At 40.2% G+C, this 20,916-nt stretch overlaps 1 protein-coding gene across 8 annotated transcripts in view; it reads left to right on the top strand.

Annotated features, from left to right (window-relative positions):
- The window catches only part of ROBO1 (roundabout guidance receptor 1), a 1,032,116-nt gene that overhangs the window by 981,230 nt on the left and 29,970 nt on the right, over nt 1–20,916 (top strand). For 7 of the 8 annotated variants that reach the window (XM_038413136.2, XM_038413109.2, XM_043509586.1 and 4 more), the window contains 4 exons: nt 4,485–4,511; nt 11,416–11,458; nt 14,633–14,787; nt 19,175–19,510. In XM_038413136.2, coding sequence (XP_038269064.1) covers nt 4,485–4,511; nt 11,416–11,458; nt 14,633–14,787; nt 19,175–19,510 — 561 coding nt within the window. The remainder of the gene's footprint in view (nt 1–4,484; nt 4,512–11,415; nt 11,459–14,632; nt 14,788–19,174; nt 19,511–20,916) is intronic. The other variant, XM_043509590.1, reaches the window with a different exon arrangement.

The following is a 20,916-nucleotide window of genomic DNA, read 5'->3' as shown; positions in this document are numbered from 1 at the left end:
AAGATCAAACAGGACAAAGCGAAGGTTATCCCAATAGCTCCTGTGTGACCTCAGCAACACTGGTTCAGCACGCTTACGGACCTTTCAATAGCTGCTGTCTCTCTGGTCGGACCTGCTGTTGCAGAACCCCGAGAGTCTTCTGCATGCGAACCTGGTGGCACCGCACTTGACAATGTGCCTTCTGCATGGCTAAATACGGAAGAACAGGAATACTCGGCCCAGGTCCAACAGGTCTTGTTTGGTAGCAGAAAGTCCTTCACCAGAGCAAACTACTTTGCCAAGTGGAAGAGATTCTGCTGGGCCTTGGACCGAAGTATCCAGGCTGAGCAGGCCTCACTGCAGGTGATCCTGGACTATCTTCTACACCTCAAGCTCCAAAGGTTGTCCCAGCCATCAATCAAAGTCCACTTGGCCGCAACTTCAGCCATCCACTCTCCGTTCCAGGGCACGGCGGTCTTTACTCATGACACGACGGTCCGGTTTTTGAAAGGTCTGGAGCATCTCTATCCACACATCAGGGATCCCATCCCTCCCTAGGACCTGACTCTCATACTGTTAAAGCTCACGGATAAGGCTGTGTGTGTGTCACACAAGTCTCAGAAATCATGGATTCTTTGACTTTCTGTGACCTCCATGACTTGTGCAGTGGCTGGTGCAGCAGCTCCCGGACTGCTGAACCACTCAGGCAGTGGCTGCCCACTCGACTGGGGTGCAGGCTTCATCAGCAGCCTTCCTGGTCCAGGTGCTGATTCAGGATATCTGCAGGGCCACTACCTGCTCATCTATCCACACGTTTACATCTCATTATGTGCTCACCCAGCTCGAGACGATGCTGGCAGAGTTGTGTTGTAAGCTGCATGACCATGAACTCTGAGTCTGCCACCAGGGATACTGCTTGTGAGTCACCTAGAATGGAATTGACATGAGCAAACACTCCAAGAGTTAAAAACAGTTACCTACCTTTCGTAACTGTTGTTCTTCGAGATGTGTTGCTCATGTCCATTACATGACCCACCCTCCCGCTTCTCCGTCGGAATTGATGGCAAGAAGGAACTGAGAGGGCATAGGGCTGGCAGTCCCTAATATACCAACGCACGAGCACAGCATTCAAGAGTATGCTACAGCCGACCCTATGGATACCGCTAAGGCAAAAATCTCTGACGGCTGCGCACATGGGCATGTGAACACCTAAAATGGAATGGACAAGAACAACACATCTTGAAGAACAACAGTTACGAAAGGTAGGAAACCATTTTTTCATCCTAGTCGGTCAATTGCCCTCTACTGAGAATGCTAACAATGTCAGCTATAGGCTATAGGCTATAGAGTGCTTTTGTGCATGCATGTTCCCACACATTGTGGGTGAGAGGTAAGGTGGCTGTTTGAAGAAGCAGAATTGACGGGAATATATCTTCAAGGGCACTGACTGCAGCCTGTATTCCAACTCACTGTACATCCAAAATGGCAGTATTGGCTCTAGCTTCCAGCCATGTTCACTTTCATGTTGTTGTTATCATTTATGTAGCATCATTAGGTGGGCACAGAGTTTTACAGTTGGTTACTGTGATAGAAGATAAACAGAATCCCTGTCCAGAAGATCTTCTGGCCTGGGAGTGTGATTTTCATTGACTTCAATAGGCTTTGGATTGATTGGTCCTTAAAGTTACAAGTGGGTACAATACAGTGCAATGCATTACAACTCAAAACAGTGCCATTTAGGCAATTACAGTCTGACGGTCATAGAAGTTGTAATGCTTCACAGAATAGGTGAGTTTCCGGTAGCTTTTTAATGGAAGAGAAGGAGGGCGCTGGATGTTAGATAATTAAAAGACTGAGCCAGGCCTAAAAGGTGGCATGAAAGTGGCACATTTAATATATTGTTAAAGGTAGGCAAAGATTGCATCTTCAGTCATTGCAGATGTGAATGTATGCTGGGGATGGGCCGGGAGGCAGATAACACAAACATATTTTTGAAAGATGGTAAATAAGTTATTGCTATGAAAAAATAGTGATTAAGATGATCAGGCATATAGAAATGGTTTGAGGGGTGGGAGAAATCGTATCTAAACACAGGCACTGTGCCCTCTAGCCTAAATATAAACATGGTCTTTTTTTTGAACACCTGTTTGTTACTGTCTTTGACAAAAGATTGGCACCGTCATTTTAGAAATAGCTCTAGAGAAGAATTCACTGTTTTCAACAACACAGAGTCTTTGAGGGCTTCCATGCTATTAAAGCAATAGATTGATTGGCAAAATTTAGGCTTGGTAATTTCAATGGAGATGTAGCCATGGAAATGAGGGTTGAATTTCATCTTTGATTTTGTTTCTCTGAGAATGTTAAAATGTGAGAGAACTGTATGCCCTAATGTATTAATCTACTCTTTTTTGTTTTACTAATAGCATGTTGCATACGGTCTTTCCACAAATGCTTTCAAACTAATATCACTATGCTGTTGGCTGAATTTAGGTTAAGGAAAAACCATAACAATATAAATTTTAAAATAATAATAATATTGGCATTTGGTGGTGGTCCAGTCTGTTGTGGATTATGAATTTCTGTAGAAATACCACATATATAGTTCTCAGTACTTCGCAGAGGGGAGAAAAGCCTTTGATAGAAACATTTAGAAGGGTAGGCCTCAAGTCTGTGTTACCAACTGCACTTGAAGTAAAACCCGCAACTTTGGAGAAATAGAAATCATGAGATAATCTACCACCCTGCAGTATATTGTCATAAATGTTGAATGTGCACACTGAGGAATAGTGAACTTTATTAACTTTTAGCTTCAGGCTTGACATCTGTTAAAATACTTCCGTACCCACACATTTACTTATTACACAAGCACTTCTAGGCACCCAGAACAGTTTATTAATGGAAGCTCTAAGAATTAAGTTGTTCTTTGGTTTTCTAGCTGTAAAGATTTCATTTAGTTTGACCTCTTTTCATCTGATCCTCAATTCCTTAAAAACAAAGCTAGATTTAGTAGTTAGCTCACAGAAAAGTGATGACAAGGACTATTCATCTTTTTCTCTTGTCCTTGTGATTGCAAATTAATGTGGAGACATTTCATTCTTCCTTGAATAGCTCTGGTTTTAAATGCACCTTTTTTTTTTTAAATGAAAGCTTGTTACTATGGCTCTGTATTTTTGAATGTAGCTAAATTACACTGACTATGTGAAAAGGCCTAGCTGAAAGAAAACACAATAGAATTCCTGAGATAAAGACAGCTGTGCTACAAATGGAAGCCTGCAACGGGCAAAAAGGCTCAGAGGTTTTCCGGTTTTATTTAATGTCACATGCTTGGAAATAAATTGGCTTAGGAAGCGAAAAACATACATCATACTCTAACTAATAAATTTTGGTCCCAAAAAAACTCTGTGAATTCTAAAAAGAGAATTGAAAAAAGACCTCAGAACTATATGCAATGTAAAAATTATATTAAGCTGTTTGAGCACCTAAATCTCTTAGCCAGCACGTTATCTTCATATGGCAGGTCTGCTAACCAAATTCCCATCCTAAGATGTCTTTTAGTGAATATTCTGTGCATCTCTCATGTTTTTCTTTGTCTTCCTTGGAATCAAGAGGAAAACCTTAGCTTTTCTCTACCTATCAAGCGTACAGAAACTATATGCCAGAATTCAACAGAAGGGGGAGTATATCCTGTTGAGGAGAGTAGATGTTAGTGCACTACACTTGCATTAGAAGCCTTATTGATTCAATTAAGATTTATAGTGGCAGTGAGAGTGAAGGTTTTCAAGGAGTGTTATTGTTCCATTGTTACCCTTTCCTGTTAAAGACATGGGTTGAAAGGTAGAAAGGAGTTGCAATGGGAGTGCTAGCACAGGTAAATAGTGTGGGGGCAGGGGGGGAAGGAATACACTATGATTTTTGTCTATTTCTTCTTTTTCCACAACAGCAAAACAATATTATATTACAGCTGTAATATATTTTAGTGCAGTTGTTATGATGAAGAGGGGGCATTATTTGGTGAACATACACTAAAACAGTTATTTTGTAGTTCTCTTTGTTTCTTTAAAGGGCTATTGTTCCTTTATTGAATACTTAATTGTTCCTATTAGTTCAGTGTAATGAGCATCTACTTACTGAACTGTAGATAAGATTCAAGTAAGATCCTGATAAAGCTTGTTAAAGAATTTATCATTCTGTGTTTTGAAATGATTAATAGTGTAGGACTTTTGTTTATATTAGGATTTCCAGCAAAACACAAGATACTAAACTGAGGGTCATTCAGAGGCTAAACCACATCCTGAGTGTAGTAAAATGTTATACTTTTCCAAAATGGTACCTGTGAAGACAAGCTTCTTTCTGAAATTTGGTTTTATTCTTCTATCAGTATGACTGAACTACTGGGTTAGTTATTTGTTTTAAGTTCAGCTGTCTGCTTGATTTATACTAATGTGTATGTTTCCCTTTCTCTCTTCAGCTTAATAACCAATTTGTATTTTGTTTTGATTTTTCAGTCCCGTCTTTTACCTTCACACCAACAGGTATATATTTGCACTTTTCCCCCCTCCTTTGTTAGTTTGGCATGTGTATGTGATACTGTTTCTGTTTTTCTGATATAACCAGCCCAGCTGTTCTGAAAACAAAACATTAACACAAATTATTTCTAGTGACCGGTATCATTGTAGTATTCTTTAAGATGAAGTAGTTTCCTCATTATTTTTTTTCCACATATTTTAGAGATTATCACTGCTATGTGTAGTTGAGGTTTTGTCCATTTGTGGATGTCATTTCATATCCTGCAGTCTGACAGTGTATATAAGCCCACCCATAAACTTTGGTGTGATCCTTTCAGTTCTCACAAGATAACATGAGCTCCCATCTTGTAGTGTAGGGATCCAGTAGTGTTGCCTCCCGCACTTAGAAGGTAGCCCATAAATGTTAAAGGAGCTACTTACTGGGGGGGAGAAGGGGCAGAATTCCACACCAGAGGATCCTGACACAATATCAGGACCCTGGTCACTATTTAGAAGGAAACCTCTGAATGGCATCTATTGTATATGCTGCAGGAAGAAATGTTGGTGAATCAATAGGGGATACTCTTTCCTCTAAATCAGTGTTGAACCAATGCTCCAGCATGATATTAGAAAGCATTATGTTCTAAGAGTTGCCAACTTTTTGGAAGAAATATAAAAGCAGTCTTTGACCATGGTCATTAAATATCTCAGAACATTTTGTTCATACTTATATTTACTTAGTTCTGTTTTCCTAGACAAATTTCAGCCTGGATAATTGCATTTTGCCTCCCTAAATAACTCCCACTATCAACTGGCTATGCCTTTCTTTGCTTCCTGTCCTGAACTATAACGTTGGCTGTACAATGTTAACACTGATAGTTAAAAGAGGGTGCATTTCATGTGGGGAATAAGAAAGGATTTGAAATAATTCTCTTTCTTTCGTTCTCTCTCTCTCTTTTGGAATTTATAAAATATGTCTATCACATAGGCCCTGATCCAAAGCCCACTAAATTCAATGGGAATCTTTCCACTGACTACAATGGGCCTTAGATCAAGCCCATAGTCTTTCAGTGCAAGTGCCACGTTTACAACAAAGCATACAGTTTAATAACAGCCATTGAATAGATACTCAGCCAGCCATTAAACTGTGTATACTCCCTCAGCCATCTCCCTCAGACAAAGACCTGACTGAATACACAGGCCTTATACTGTGCCTTACATGAGAGGTGTGTTCTGAGACTTAATGAGTTAGGGCTACATTCTTAGGCCTTGTCTACACTGTCAAGTTTCTGCACAATAAAGCAACTTTCTGCATTGTAACTCCCAAAGTGTACGCACTGCCAAGCCACTTAGTGCATAGAAACTGCACAGTTGTAGCACTGTAAAAAAGCCACCCTGACGAAAGGCATACATCTTTCTGTGCCGGGGCTATAGCGCCATGGTGCCAGTAAAGACACCCTGGTCGATTACACCACTGCGATTGGCCTCCAGGAGGTGTCCCACAATGCCTGTTCTTGCCTCTCTGGTCATGGGTTTGAACTCTATTGCCCTGCACTCAGCTGACCAACTGTGAGCCCCACCCCTTAAATTCCTTGGGAATTTTGAAAGTCCCCTTCCTGTTTGCTCAGTGACGCATGCAGTGGTTTGAACGCATCTTTCCAGGTGGCCATGCCTGCTCCACAGGTGATCCCCCACTTGGAGCAATGACAAGCTGCTGGACCTTATCAGCATTTGGGGAGAGGAGGCTGTGCAGTCCCAGCTGTGCTCCAGCCTTAGGAATTATGATACCTATGGACAGATTTCACAATGCATGATAGAAAGGGGCCATGACCAGGACACACTGCAGTTCAGGGTCAAAGTGAAGGAGCTGCGGAATGCCTACCACAAGGTGCGGGAGGCAAACCACCACCCCAGTGCTGCTCCTACGAGCTGCCAATTCTACAAAGAGCTGGACGCAATTCTCGGTGGCGACCCCACCTCCACTGTGAAGGCCACTGTGGATACTTCGGTGGCTTGTGTGTCAGCTGAGAGTGGACTGAGCCAGGAGGAGGAAATCTTCGACAATGATGTGGAGGGGGAGGGCACCTAGAGACAGAGAATAACTCAGAGGCTAGCCAGTCACAGCTGTCAGAGCTTGGCGAAGTGGAAACAGCAGAGGAGGCCCCTGGTAAGTGGCTTTGATTTTGGGAATCACTGAAGTGAGTTGTTATGGGCAGGAGGGTTGCAGAAAGCAGGCTCGTGTCTGTATGATGTGTATACCACCACATGCCTAGTCTGAGCAGCAGAACAGGGTGTTAATTGACTCCCTCACTTCACGGGAATCTACCTCAGAGATCTCCACAAAACTCTTATGGAGATATGGGCAATCCACTGCCGCAGGTTCTTTGGCAGAGCTGCTTTGTTTCTTGCCCCATTAAGGATAACTTTCCTGTGCTACTCTGCCGTTGGTGGTGGTGGTGGTGGTGGAGGGGGAGGAACCATTGCTGCACACAGGCAAGCGGCATAAGGGCCAAGGCAGAAGCCTCAGTCTTGGAGAAGACTCTCCCCTGATTTCCTGGTCACCCTCAGCAGCAAGATATCTTCCATAATGAACACAGCTTCTGGAAAATGTGGGGATAGTAATGATTGTAAGGCCCCCTCTACAGTGCTGGTTCTCCCCAAGAGCCATGTGCCCAGTGTACAGGACGGTCCTGGAAAACTGATTTCACCTGCCCTGGCGTTTACTCACCATTTTGGGGGTTTGGTGGCTCATGTGTGCTTGTCTGGGATCAGCCAGTTAGTGATAGGTATGTGAATGGTGGCTGTGTTTTAAATCACTGAATCAATGGTCTCTGTGTTGCAAACAATACTGCCTCTGTAAAATGTTGCATTTTGGCTTCACATATATGACCTTGGGAGCTCAGCCTTCCTCTTTGTTACCATCGGCTGAACAGCTGCACAGAATTAGAAAGCAGCCACGAAAAGCTAAAGAGGACTTCCTGCATGATGTCATGATGCACTCTGCGTCCGAAAAACAACAATTGAAGGAGTGGCGGGACAGTGAGAAGAGGGACCAAAAGGAGAATGCAGTGTGCCAGAACGAAGCCACGGAGCGGTTTTTACACGTTATAGACAAGCTCCAAACGCTACTAGCACTGCAAACTGAGCAGCTCCACGCCCACCCTCCCCTGCACCCACTGTCACAAAAGTCTTTCCCATGCACCCGCCAGACACTGCCAACACACTCTTATCAATCTCCTGGCTCCAGTCTACACCTGTGGCATTCCACAGTCCAGCACTGCGGACTCCCACTACACACTGCACTCAACACCCATCCCTCTGCAGTTTAGCCCTGCCGAAGTACAGTACCCGCTGCACTGTACTCGAAAGGAGAAGGCTGGATATGATACCTGAACATACACAAATCTTTAACCATTCCGGGACCTCACCTCCTCCTGGAACCCTCCCTACTCCCATCCCCCTCAGTGCATTTTTGTTTGTTTGTTTTGTGTTTTTTCTTTGTCTCTCTTCTCCGGTTGTTGTTTTTAAATAAAATAATTGTTTTGGTTTGAAAGCAATCTTTATTCCATGAATTGAAAGCAAACAGAGCCCTGCAAAGCAACAGGAAATTTTCTTAAACCTTCATAGTGCATCATCTGCACCAGTCACAATCACCTCCTAACATTACAAGCACTGAACTCCTGAGCATAGCAACAAATATTAGTAGCTTTCAGCTTCAAATTGCTGCCTCAAGGCATCCCTGATTCTTATGGCCCTTCGCTGTGCCCCTCTAATAGTCCTGGTCTCTGGCTGTTCAAATTCAGCCTCCAGGTGCTGAGCCTCAGCGATCCAGCCCTGAGTGAAGCATTCACCCTTCTCTTCACAAATATTATGGAGCGTACAGCATGCGGCTATAAGCATAGGAACATTGTCATTGGCCGGGTCCAGCCTCCCATATGTGCAGCACCAGCAGGCCTTTAAATGGCCAAAAGCACATTCAACAGTCACTCTGCACTTGCTCAGCCTGTTGCTGAACTGCTCCTTGCTGCTGTCAAGGTGTCCCGAGTATGGCTTCATAAGCCACGGCATTAAGGTGTAGGCAGGGTCTCCCAGGATCACAACAGGCATTTCAACTTCCCCTATGGTGATCTTCTGGTCTGGGAAGAAAGTCCCTGCTTGCAACTTCCTGAACAGGCCAGTGTTCTGAAAGATGCATGTGTCATGCACCTTTCTGGACCAGGCTGTGTTAATGTCTGTGAAATACCCATGATGATCCACAAGTGACTGGCAAACCATTGAGAAATACCCCTTCCCATGAATGTACTCAGTGGCGAGGTGATCTGGTGCCAGAATTGGAATATGCTTGTCATCTATCACCTCTCTGCGGTTAGGGAAGCCCATTTGTGCAAAGTCATCCACAATGTCATGCACGTTGCCCAGAGTCACGGTCTTTCGGAGCAGGATGTGATTAATGGCCCTGCATACTTGCATCAACACGAGTCCCACGGTCGACTTTCCCACTCCGAACTGGTTAGCAACCGATCGGTAGCAGTCTGGAGTAACCAGCTTCCACAGTGCAATCGCCATGCACTTCTGCAACAGCAGGGCTGCTCTCAATCTCGTGTCCTTGCGCCACAGGGCTGGGGTGAGCTCATCACACAGTCACATGAATGCGGCTTTCCTCATCCGAAAGTTCTGCAGCCACTGCTCATCGTCCCAGACGTGCATGATGATCTGATCCCACCATTCAGTGCTTTTTCCCAAGCCAAAAGCTATGTTCCACTGTGGTCAGCACCTCCATCAATGCCACAAGCAATCTCGTGTTGTAGGTATTACATATGGCAAGATCAATGCTGAACTGCTCTTGCCTTTGTAGTTTAAGGAATAACTCCACTGCCACTTGTGATGTGTTAGTGAGAGCGAGCAGCGTATTGGCCAACAGTGCAGGATCCATTCCTGTAGACCAAAGAGGCAGAGCACACAGTACACAAACTGTTGAAAGATGGCACCAAATGCAGATGGAAGCACAGGGACTGCTGGGATGTGAAGCAATGCATCATTGGGCATTAGGACAGGACCCAGGATGCCCTGCGACCCCCTCCACATTCCCACAACTCTTAGCGGCAGAAGAGGAAGAGATGCTCTGTGGGATAGCTGCCCAAAGTGCACCGCTGCAAATACCACTGCAAGAGCCACAAGCATGAATATTGTGCAGGCAGCTGACAATGTGAACACACAACAGCGCTTTCCCTTCAGCACTCTCTGAGTAGTGCTGTAACTCTACCAGTGAAGACATACCCTTAGTCACATTGAGTAGTATCTTACATCACGACTAGTCCCACTGATTTCACTCACAACTCAACGTGAGGCTAGAACTGGCCCTTAATGTTTGCGCAGTCCTTGGACATCCAGAGTGGAAACACATGCAAATTATTATTATTTAATTAGCCTCGCATACAATTTCTAGCACAATCACAGTGCAACATGCTACTGAAACTCTATGGTGTGTTTTAGATTAACTGATAGACATTTTTGCAGTTAGAAATCTAGACATTAAAAGAAAATATTAGAACATATGGGTATTTCAAATCATAGCTGCAAATTCAACAACATAAGGAATTTAGAAGAAATCTGAAATACACAATGTAAAAGATGTTAAAAAATCTTTCCTTTTTCTATACATTAGAGTCTCAATAGTTAGTTCTTTTAATTTAAATGGTAACAGGCCTTTTTCTGTAGTATTACCTTTAGTAAATGATTTACCTGTAGCATTGCCTTCTAAGGTTTTAATCCTGTTATTGTAATCACTGCAAGCATTTATCTCTCCCTTGCAGACTCCCAGCTTGGAGTTCTTTTAAAAAGAAGAATTTGGCTGCTTTTTTAAACACATTTCTAGTTAGGAAATGCGTCGCTATAGAATCCATCAGAATTTGCAGTGAAGCTAATCTCCTTAACCCTTTGCCTAACCCACTGCAAACTTGAAAATGGCAAATTTATAGCTCTTGAAACTATTGATTTATGCCTCTTAAAAACTAACTTTTAACCATGATGCTTTCTGGAAAATACATGCCATTCATATCAACAACACACATTTTAAAAAATGAATTTGTATGCATTCTGGCTATATTCCTGTTTATTCTTAGGAAGTGTTAGCACAAAAATTTCCTGCTAATTTCAAACCAGTCAGACAAACTGATTTATTTATTACAATGAATAAATTAAAATTTTAGATCTAAAAAAGTATTAGAAAAAATCCAATTGTAAAATTTTAGAAAATAATACATTTATAAGGACTTTTTAAATATGCATGATGCCTAAGTAGAATACGATGTCTGTCAGTAAAACATCACACTCCATTTGGCTTTTTATAAGGATGAACATCTGAAAATCACACAGATCTTTAGTACACTGTTAATGTGAAAATACAACATGAGATTTTGCAGTAGGTTGTGATATAATGAACCATCATTTACACTGGAAATAATGTCTGAGCTTCAAAATCTTGGTACCCTTTTAATGTTATCAAGATGATGATAATGTACAATAAAACTTTAACATCTTTAGCATCATCTACTCATTCGTGAAATAAACAAAGTGACATAAATTCTTCCCTAGAGTAACTTATTTGAAGTCAGAGTTACATCAGGGATGAATTTAGCCTGATGCATTACAACATTCTTTTCCGTGTGTGAGACACAACAATAATTAGGTAGAACTGACATATAATGCTTTTGTGGGGCTTAAAGTAACACCGGTCAGGTGACCAATGTATAGCGTATGGATTTGCAAATGAAGGAATGACTGTTGAAAGAGTGAGACTCAGTATTAAAACTTAACCAATCAAAATTTAGAAATTTGGTTAGGAGGAAACAAAAAGAGATTTTACAGTGCTATTTAGAAAGTCCAACAAGACTATTAAATTATTTTCTGTTTTTATCTCTTCATATTTTAGTAACCTATCAGAGAGGAGGAGAAGCTGTAAGCAGTGGAGGCAGGTAATGACATGGTTTATTTTGCAGACTACAAGTTGGATATAAATAAACTTAGATACCTTGAGTACATTTATAAGCAGTGGTATAATGACACATTTTAGGCATATAGGTCACTGATTTTACAGATTTCACTGAGAAAATATATGGCTTTTGAAATGTAGCTTTTGGTTCATTTTCAAAATTAAATCTTAACCTTTTCAGTTGAGTTGCTTTGTTGATATGTAGAAAAATGCACCCAAAAACAAACAGCAGAGGGAGCACTTTGACTTCAAAATACAAGGTTTACTGATTTAGCAGATGATTAAGGGAGTTAAAGTAATTAAACTGTGGCATTTATGAGGATTAAGAAATATAGCTGGTTCACAGATACTACAAAAGAAAAAAAAACATTCATGGGGAAAAACTTGCTGAAGACAGCAGCACACAAGGTGATTGTATTTAATCTTACAGTGAATGCAAAACAGTTAAATCATCACTTGCGAGAGAGAGAGAATTACATTGATGAAATAAAGAGAATTGGTAGCTTATTAATAAATAATTCTTTGCTCTCAGAACCTAGTTCAGTTCCAGATTGAGGACATAACTGTAATGTGTTTGCCTGTTTTAGTTTATTGTCTAATGAATGTCAATGGAACACAAAATAATCCCAATTTCCTTCTATGTTTCTTCAGAGGACAGAGCAGCAGTGATGGCAGGGAGGCATGTCATACATGTGTCATTTCAATAGCACAGCTTGTTTTTTAAATCATGCTCCAGCACACCTTTTCTCAGCATTAGAGTTAAGGTATTGGCACAGCATGGTAGTGAGCCTTTAAATCTCAGCAAACATCTAGATAAATACATTCCTACTCCTTCCCTTCCCTTCTGCCCCGGGCACTGCCCTGTAGTCCTTACTGTGCAAGAAGGTACAAAATTTGATAAAGATTAGACATATGAAGACATGAAGATTAACATTCAGTTTTCTAATATTTTTGAATTGACAAGCCTGTAAATAACTATAGGCCAGATTGTGTGCTGCCCTTGCACAGGGGCAGAGGTGTCCTCTCTTTTCCCTTGCATGACTGTTCAACACAATAGCAGTCCTTGCCCTCCCTATGCTAATAAATGTTATTGCATGTTATCCCTATGCTAATAAATGTTATAGAGCAAGGTAGCTAAAGAGCCGTGAGAAGGAGGCAAGGCAGTGATTCTTCTCCCTTCTGTACTGGCCTGCAGATCTGGCCTGGCACATCAGAGACTATTCTGCACATATACACCTGTTCTGGGAGCAGCACTGACAAACTGTGTTTCTGTATCATATACAATCTCCCTGATGTTCCCACTGGAGCAGTGTGGCTCTGTGCTGCCCCAGTTTGGTAGCTAAATAACATAACCTAAAATCTCGCTCCTTTCCCCTTTTAGGGCTAGAGGTGCATCATACTTACTTTGATATATGTTTATCTCATCAGTTCAAATTTTATAAGTGATCAAGCCAGGAAATCCTGTCTGTGCCATATGTTCATTTATTTTGCTCACCTGAGCATATAGTATGTTGCACAATACTTTGGAGCATAGGAAACACATTTGATCAATTTTTGAAGCTGTGTAGTTTCTGGCATAAAATCTTTAGAGACGCATGCCCCTTCCCCCCCCCCCCCCCCGACTTACACAATCGTTCTGTTCCAGAAAGCCTTGCATAACTCAAATTTTGCATAAGTCGGAAACATATACCCATGCGTTACGCAAAAATTTCCACAACTCGAAAATCCTATTTCTGGCTTATGGAACTTTTTCCGTAAGTGTGAATTTGCGTAACCTGGGTCTTGCACAACCTGGGGAGCATCTGTACTCTGAATTCCAAACCTTCAGGCTCAGACTCCCACTTTCCCTGCATAAAATACATTTTTAAGGCTCTTGGAAGGCTCAGCATCCTCCCCCATCCTATACAGTGTATCAAAGGTGCTGTCTTCTAACATTCAGAAATAAACGTAACTCAATTTCCAGTTTTAAAGGATTAACATATTTTAATTGAAAAAGCATTATATCCAACATTTTCAGAATAGATACCTATTTTTTCTGGACTCAATGACTAACTTTTGTGCTGTTTGCAGTGGTAGCCCTTAAAATTTGCCCATTATACCTGTGATAAATAGATATGTTCCTTTTGTTTCTGAAGTCTTCCCCTCTAGTTCTGTATACCTACCTACTGTAGGAAATAATTTGAACACAGCAGTGGCTGAGATTACCTAACTTCAAATACTTGTTTAGTTATTAGAAGCAATTGTCAGATTTTTAAGGGTCACTACTGTTTGTGAAGCTTTGTAATATGGACAATGTTGTCAGAATTAAAAACAGTATGTGGGTTGGAGATTCAACAAAACATTCATCAAAGTTTATTTAGTGCTCACTAGAAAACCTGCAATAACTTGGAAACCAGGCAGCTGGAATACAATTTTTTTATCTGATGACATGATATATCATCCAATATGCAGCCAACATACAGCAATGCAGACTTGTGATTTTCAAAGGTGCTGAGCATTCACAATTCCTGTGGACTTCAATAGGAGCTGCTTGTGTTTTTTGAGAAATTTTTCAATCAGAACCCCCCTATTTTTGTCATTGTTGTTTCCCTCCTGCCTCTTCCTTTTTTTCCCTTCAACAACTTCTTTTTGTTTCGCCATTCCCCCCCTCCATTTTTCCATGTTGCCTCTGAAAATTGGGGAAAAATTGTTAAAAAACCTACAGTTCAGTTTTCAGATTTTTGATGAAAAATCAGAAAATTCAATAAAATTCTAAATTTTCCACGGAAACATTCTTACCCTTTCTCAACAAGGCCTACTGTTTGTTAATACCCATATGATGATCAAAACATTGTGTTGGTTTCTCTCTACTGTAATTTACCAAAGAATATCAACACTTTATGGAAATGTCTGGGAATCATTCCATATACCAATTCTTCTTCTTCTTTCGTAAGGCAAGACAAGTGATTAGCAATGTTCAAAGAACTAAGTCCAGATTAGTGGACATATACCAATTAAAATAAATTTTATAAGAGAGATTATAAGTATGAATTGCCTAAACCTTTATTACTCACAGTGCAAACTTTTTAATGTTAGACAGCCTTTTGAGGAGAGCATGGGAATCAGTTTAATAACACTTTCCTTAATTTATGAAATTACCATACTTTGTTTTTTAAAGACCAGGACTTCTAAACATCAGTGAACCTGCCCCTCAACCATGGCTAGCAGATACATGGCCCAACACTGGGAACAACCACAATGACTGCTCCATCAACTGCTGCACCTCAGCCAATGGAAACAGTGATAGCAACCTCACAACGTACAGTCGACCAGGTTAGATACTTTTATTAGTTAACAAGAAGCCTGAATTCTTACAACCAGTCTCACTCATACTTCTACAGAGTTACAGTTTTTGTCCCTCGTTATGCATGTTATAGCATACTGTGTCCAGAGTTTCATCAAACTGAGGATAGGTCATAAAATGCTATGTGTTAGTGTGACAGCTATAGTATTTGGCCCAGAGGTTGATACTCAGCTCCTCTAGAGATAAAAGCATAAGATGCTACACTTTGAGCTAAAGAGCCAAGACTCTGTAGCTAGAGGCAGTAACAACTTGTATTGGCATGGAGGAGGACCTGTTTTCACCAGTAGATTACAATACCACATATAATTTTAAACTTTGTGTTATGTGCCAGCACAGTTCATTCTGTACTACTGCAGCTGCTAAACCAGGTTTGGCTGATTTTCAAGATGGTTTTATTAGCCCAGTTCCTCTTGCTGCTACTGCTACGTTTGTCCTCCAAGTTGCCTCTCCATTATGGTGCCCCCAAAATCACTGCACCTTAAACACAAGCTAAATGGGTCTATTAATTGATACAGACCTGGTTTAGTCCATGGAAGACCTAAACTAGGTATGAATGAACTCATTCTAATTCAGGGGTTCCCAATTTGGTTTGCAGCTTATTCAGGGTAAGCCCCTGGCGGGCCGTGAGACACTTTGTTTACCTGAGCGTCCGGGCCGGGCCGGGCCAGGCCACCACTTCCCGCAGCTCCCATTGGCCAGGAACGGCGAACCGCGGCCACTGGGAGCTGCGAGTGGCTGTACCTGCGGACGCTAAGGTAAACGAAGTGTCTTGCGGCCCACCAGGGGCTTACCCTGAACAAGCTGCGAACCAAGTTTGGGAACCGCTGTTCTAAACAAATAAGAAACAACTTGAATTAGCTCCCCAAATTCAAACTGAACTCAACATTTCTTGAGTTTGAAAAGTCCAAATACATTTTATTTTTAGTGCAGATCTGCACTTCCTAATATTGGCTAGGACCAGAGGTATGCCAACATGTTACTGGAGAGGTTTTCATGCATATTCCTGGATGATGAGAAACAAGAAATGCCTTATCATATCAAAGTCTGCTCATATGAGATTTCCAGTCTACTTTTGCACATTCAAACCTTTTGTTGTTCACTCATTGCTAGGCCAAACTCCTTCATTTGGGTGACTGGGTGTTGTATTTTTTTGTTTGTTTGTCTGTAAAGATTATATTATAGAGAACAACTAATTATGTTGAATCTGAAAAGCAAAATATAAAAAGCAGGGGTAAATTGAGGCTCTTGGAAGCAAGGGCAGCACAAGGAGGGCAACAGAAGCATGTCAGTGGCTGAACACTTTAGAGGGAGACATTATGGGTGAATAATGCCTCCTGTTCTCCTTTGGTGCACGCTGGGTGGATTACACTGCGGAGCAGCACTTGCTACACATTTTTAAAAAAAATGGAACTGACATTCTCTACTCTGACCCAATTAGTGCTTGCCAGTGAGTCAGGAGTGGGAATCTTGGGCCACTTCCCTACCCAAGTAGCCACATCCCTTTTTGGGCATGGAGCACTGCCAGTAACACTGGTTGGCCTTCACTGTTTGCATTCCCCATCACTTTGCAGTCAGGTTATGACTGCCTGCAATGTGGAAGCATTGCAGAGACATAGTGTTCCCTCTAAGTCTAAAATAATTACTGCAAGGCCAGCCATAAACTGATGATGGTCATTCATTTAGTCCAGTATACAGTGGCCAGTACCAGATGCTTCAGAGGAAGGTATGAGATTTCTAATTAGAGATTTGTGGAATAATGTGCACATGGATTAAATTATTACAAGTATCTAGATAGGAAGGGGATTTCTGATAATAGAGGGCTCTTTAATCTAGCAGACAAAATCATAACTAGGTCCATTGGCTGGAAGATGAAGCTAGACAAATTCAGACTAGAAATAAGGCATACATTTTTAATAGTGAGGGTAATAAGCACTGGAACAATTGACTGAGGAATGTGGTGCATTCTCTATCACTTTATCGTTAAATCACAGTTATCTCTCTAAATCTAAATCTTTCTAAAATATATGCTCTAGCTCAACTGGAAGTTATGGGCTTGATGCAGGAATCATTTGGTGAAATTCTATGCCTTTGTTATACAGGGGGTCAGAACTGATTATCATAATGATGCCTTCTAGGCTTAATATCTATGAATCATCTTAACCCCTTAAATTTGTAGCTGTCTTATGCCCTGTAACACAAAGGCTTATATCCCTTATATATAAAAATGTAACTAATTACCCATGTATTTTTCTAACATAATCTTATAAGTATAGTACTGAATAGGAAACTTACTTTATAGGGACAGCTTCTTTGTAAAAGTAGTGGGGAATATAAAAGTCACATTTGATAAAATACATTTTCTGTTATATAGGGAAGTTGACATTTGTACAGATAGATACTTTCTAGGAAGACATCCTGATAGGTATAGCTTATGAATGGACCTACAGTAGTATGTACTATATTGATTATTGCCCTTCACAAAAAAATCAGATTCAGCAGACGAAGAAAGCAACTACAAATATTTTTTAGAATGTCCTTTAAAGAAAATCAAAATAGAGGAGGAGGCATGAGTAATAAAGGATATACGGGAAGGTAAAAAGGAGGCATAAAAAGGTGGAAGTTGCATGAAGAGGAGGAAAGAATGGCAGCATTGCTCTAAGTGATCTTGAAAAAAAGTAAAGGGAAAGGCAAAAATGAAAAGATATAAGTAACAAAAGTCAAGAAGTTGAAGAGTATGTAGAGCAATAAATAACAGATCCCATGTGAAAGAAAAATAAATCAAAGGGTAATTTTTTTTAAAAAAAATTGAAGCTGAAGAGCATGAAGTTTGCAGTGAATAAGTTGTATGTAATGCCACGTACTGATCACATCCCTTAACCATTACAATGGGGGTGAATTATTTTATTTTTGTATTTTACTGCTTTTACACAGAAAAGTTTTCCTGAAAGAAATGTGAATGTCAGAAAATGTTTTGGAAATTTACATTTTCATTTCATAGACTCTAGAGGCTAAATCCTAAAATGCTTACTTAATTTTTTACCCACTATTTTGGCTGGAGTTTGCCCTGACTAAGGACATTGGGATTTGTCCCTAGGTTACCACACAGCAGTTACATTTTGTTAAAAAAGAGCAACTATCTTCTTGGTAATTATGTAATTACCATTACATATACAAATTGGCAAATGATAACACATATTAATGGTCATTCTGTGCTGGTTTCCTAATAACCCCATATATACAGATCTGCTAACTCTGTTACTAGCACTCAACACCCTTCTGCTGAATTGGATATAGAGGGGGGAAACAAATGCTATGAAAGTAATGTCTATGCTAGTCACAGGGAAGCACATGGGGTTCCTGAAGGACAAGTATGCTGACCCAGCCTTTAATACCAGAGCTGAGTTCTAGAATTGTGGTTAGAATGTCAGCACAAGCCTGGTTACTGTGAGACTGTCCCTGAATGCTAACTTCATGGCAAGGTAAGTACTAGGAGGGTGAATTCAGTTTTATTTATACTGAATAAAGTGCCAGAGGCAATAGTATGTATGATTAATAAGACCCAAAGTAATTATGATTAGCATGTTCTGCAGCCTTTCCAAGAATGCTTTCCTATCTTTTTCTTTGAAGCTCACACATGTTGTTGTGCTAGAATCCAGTATTCTATTGAAGTCTTCTTAAACAGGTTCTGAGACCCCTTTCACACTGTACTTTATCTCTTCATTAATGATTTCTATCTCTGTATAGCCATTGTTTAAAAAAAAACATGCACAGAAGAATCCATAAAGACCTCTTTTTCTTTGTCTGAAGTCTGACAGAGTTTAAAATGTTGTGTGTTGAATGTGGACATGAGACAGTTGTTTTGTATTTTTGCTCCAATTCTTAAGTGTTTTTATTTAAACACACAAATTGTCCTAAATATGCTCAATTGTGTTTTTAATTATTAAGATGCCAAAATTGTTTTGAGAATATTGCCCAAAAATTAAAATGTTCATATTGCCAACCTAAGAGCAACAGAAAAGAGATAAACATTATTGTAGGGACTAATTTAGCAAAACTGAATTTATAGGGAAGCCAAACAGAGGAGTTTACTTTGGATCTGGAGAACTGTATAATGTGGAGAAATAGGTGAGAACTAACAAAATTTTCTGAACCCATGTTTTTGTACAGTAAACTAAAAGGTAAATAAAGTTCAATAGGTTATTTATTTGTAAGTTGTATTATTACAACCCCATTTCTGCTTCACAGAGTCAGGTCATATACTTGTGCACAAAAATATTTGTAAAGCTTATTGCACATGAAGATATAGCGAGTAACTAAACAGAATGACCTTTTCTTTTTCCTTCCCCCTGTGGTTAGCTGATTGTATAGCAAATTACAACAACCAGCTGGAAAGCAAGCAAACAAACCTGATGCTGCCTGAGTCAACTGTTTATGGTGATGTGGACTTGAGCAACAAAATCAATGAGATGAAAACCTTCAATAGCCCAAATCTAAAGGATGGAAGATTTGTCAACCAACCTGGGCAGCCCACTCCTTATGCAACCACTCAGCTCATCCAGTCAAGCATCAGCAATAATGTTAACAGCAGCAGTGGGGATACAAATGAGAAACACTGGAAACCCTCTGTTCAGCAAAAACAAGAGGTTGCACCCATACAGTACAACATTATGGAGCAAAACAAATTAAACAAAGGTGAAGAGCTTTTAGCTTTTTTACTCTTGTTTATTCATCAGATGATCGGCAGCCTTCTGGTGCTGGGAGTGCAAAGCTTGTCAGGACTTGTAAACGAAAACCTCTGTGGTGCTTCTAGGCTTATTCCTTTGTAGATTTAGAAATTCCCAGTAACCAGTGTCAAAGAGTTAATTAGCACTACAATAACCTTCAAAGATTGAATTTATTATCACAAATAACTAGCTGCAACTTTAAAGATAATTAAATAAAATATATTTTCATATGGCTTTGTGATTAATTTAAATTTAATAGTAGGTGCTTAATTGGATAGGGTAGACACGATATCTTTTATTCATAAGACCAATGCATGGTAGTCACATTATACTCTACCTTAAATTTTAAATAGATCAACATCCCCTTATCAGTTGTGGATGCAGGCTGGCTAATTAAATCTACACCTTCATGTAAACAAATGGAATTTTTGCACATCAAACTGTGTAAAATTATATTGTGTTGTACACTGGGGACAGAAATGGACCAATCCAATTAATTTTAGCTTTATACCTAGCAAGCCTCCAACTCACATTTTCAGAGGGAATGCTATGGAAAAAATTATGGATACTAAATTTCCTTTGTTCTGACTGCAGTTTGTGGGTTCAGAAACTAAAAATAAATTGATTTCAGTGTAAACTTGAAACATCAGAATGTACTTTTGTGGCCTTAGGGGCATGTTACTTCAATGTGGTGTTTGGGGACTTGGAAGAAATAGGTATGTGATTTCTTGCTAGTCTTCAGGCTACCGTGCAACCTGCTTTAATAACATGATTTGCAAAGCAGTGCCCCTAGGTACTGGATCCATTCTAACTGTGAACTTTTTGAACAGATCGTTGTAATTTGTATGATCACATAGTGATATTGAAAAGATGTCTAACAAAAAGACACGTTTCATTACAGAAGGTTGATTTCATCTGTTTCCTACCTGACCTACTTACCCACAGAGTAGTTGAAAGGGCAGTATAAAACGTGATACCACCTTTTGACATAACGAAGTCAAAGGGAAAATTCAGTTTTTTTTCTGGCTCCAAGCTGTCTTGTGAGGGGTTTTATCTTTTTGTAATTATGCGTATGCACTCACTTTTCTGTGGTGACCTTATGTATTACATTTCAGTTTCAGAATTAAAATGTTTGGATTTTACTACCAAGAAGACATTGTCTCTTTCAGATGGTATATATTACAGCTTCACATTTTCTAGCATACTGTGCTATGAAAAGACCCCATTAAAGCATTGTCCACTGACAGTCATATATACATATTTCAGTGCTGATTTATTGTTTATCCTCTGTGTAAACAGACAAGGAATGCAGGGCTTCATCATGAAGTGTGGAATGCAGCTAGACTGAGAAACTATTACAGAATACATTCTGGT

This window comes from Dermochelys coriacea, chromosome 1 (genome assembly GCF_009764565.3).
Source record: "Dermochelys coriacea isolate rDerCor1 chromosome 1, rDerCor1.pri.v4, whole genome shotgun sequence".
Taxonomy (NCBI): domain Eukaryota; kingdom Metazoa; phylum Chordata; order Testudines; family Dermochelyidae; genus Dermochelys; species Dermochelys coriacea.
The sequence above is the reverse complement of the archived record's forward strand: the minus strand, read 5'-3'. Positions and strand labels throughout refer to the sequence as shown.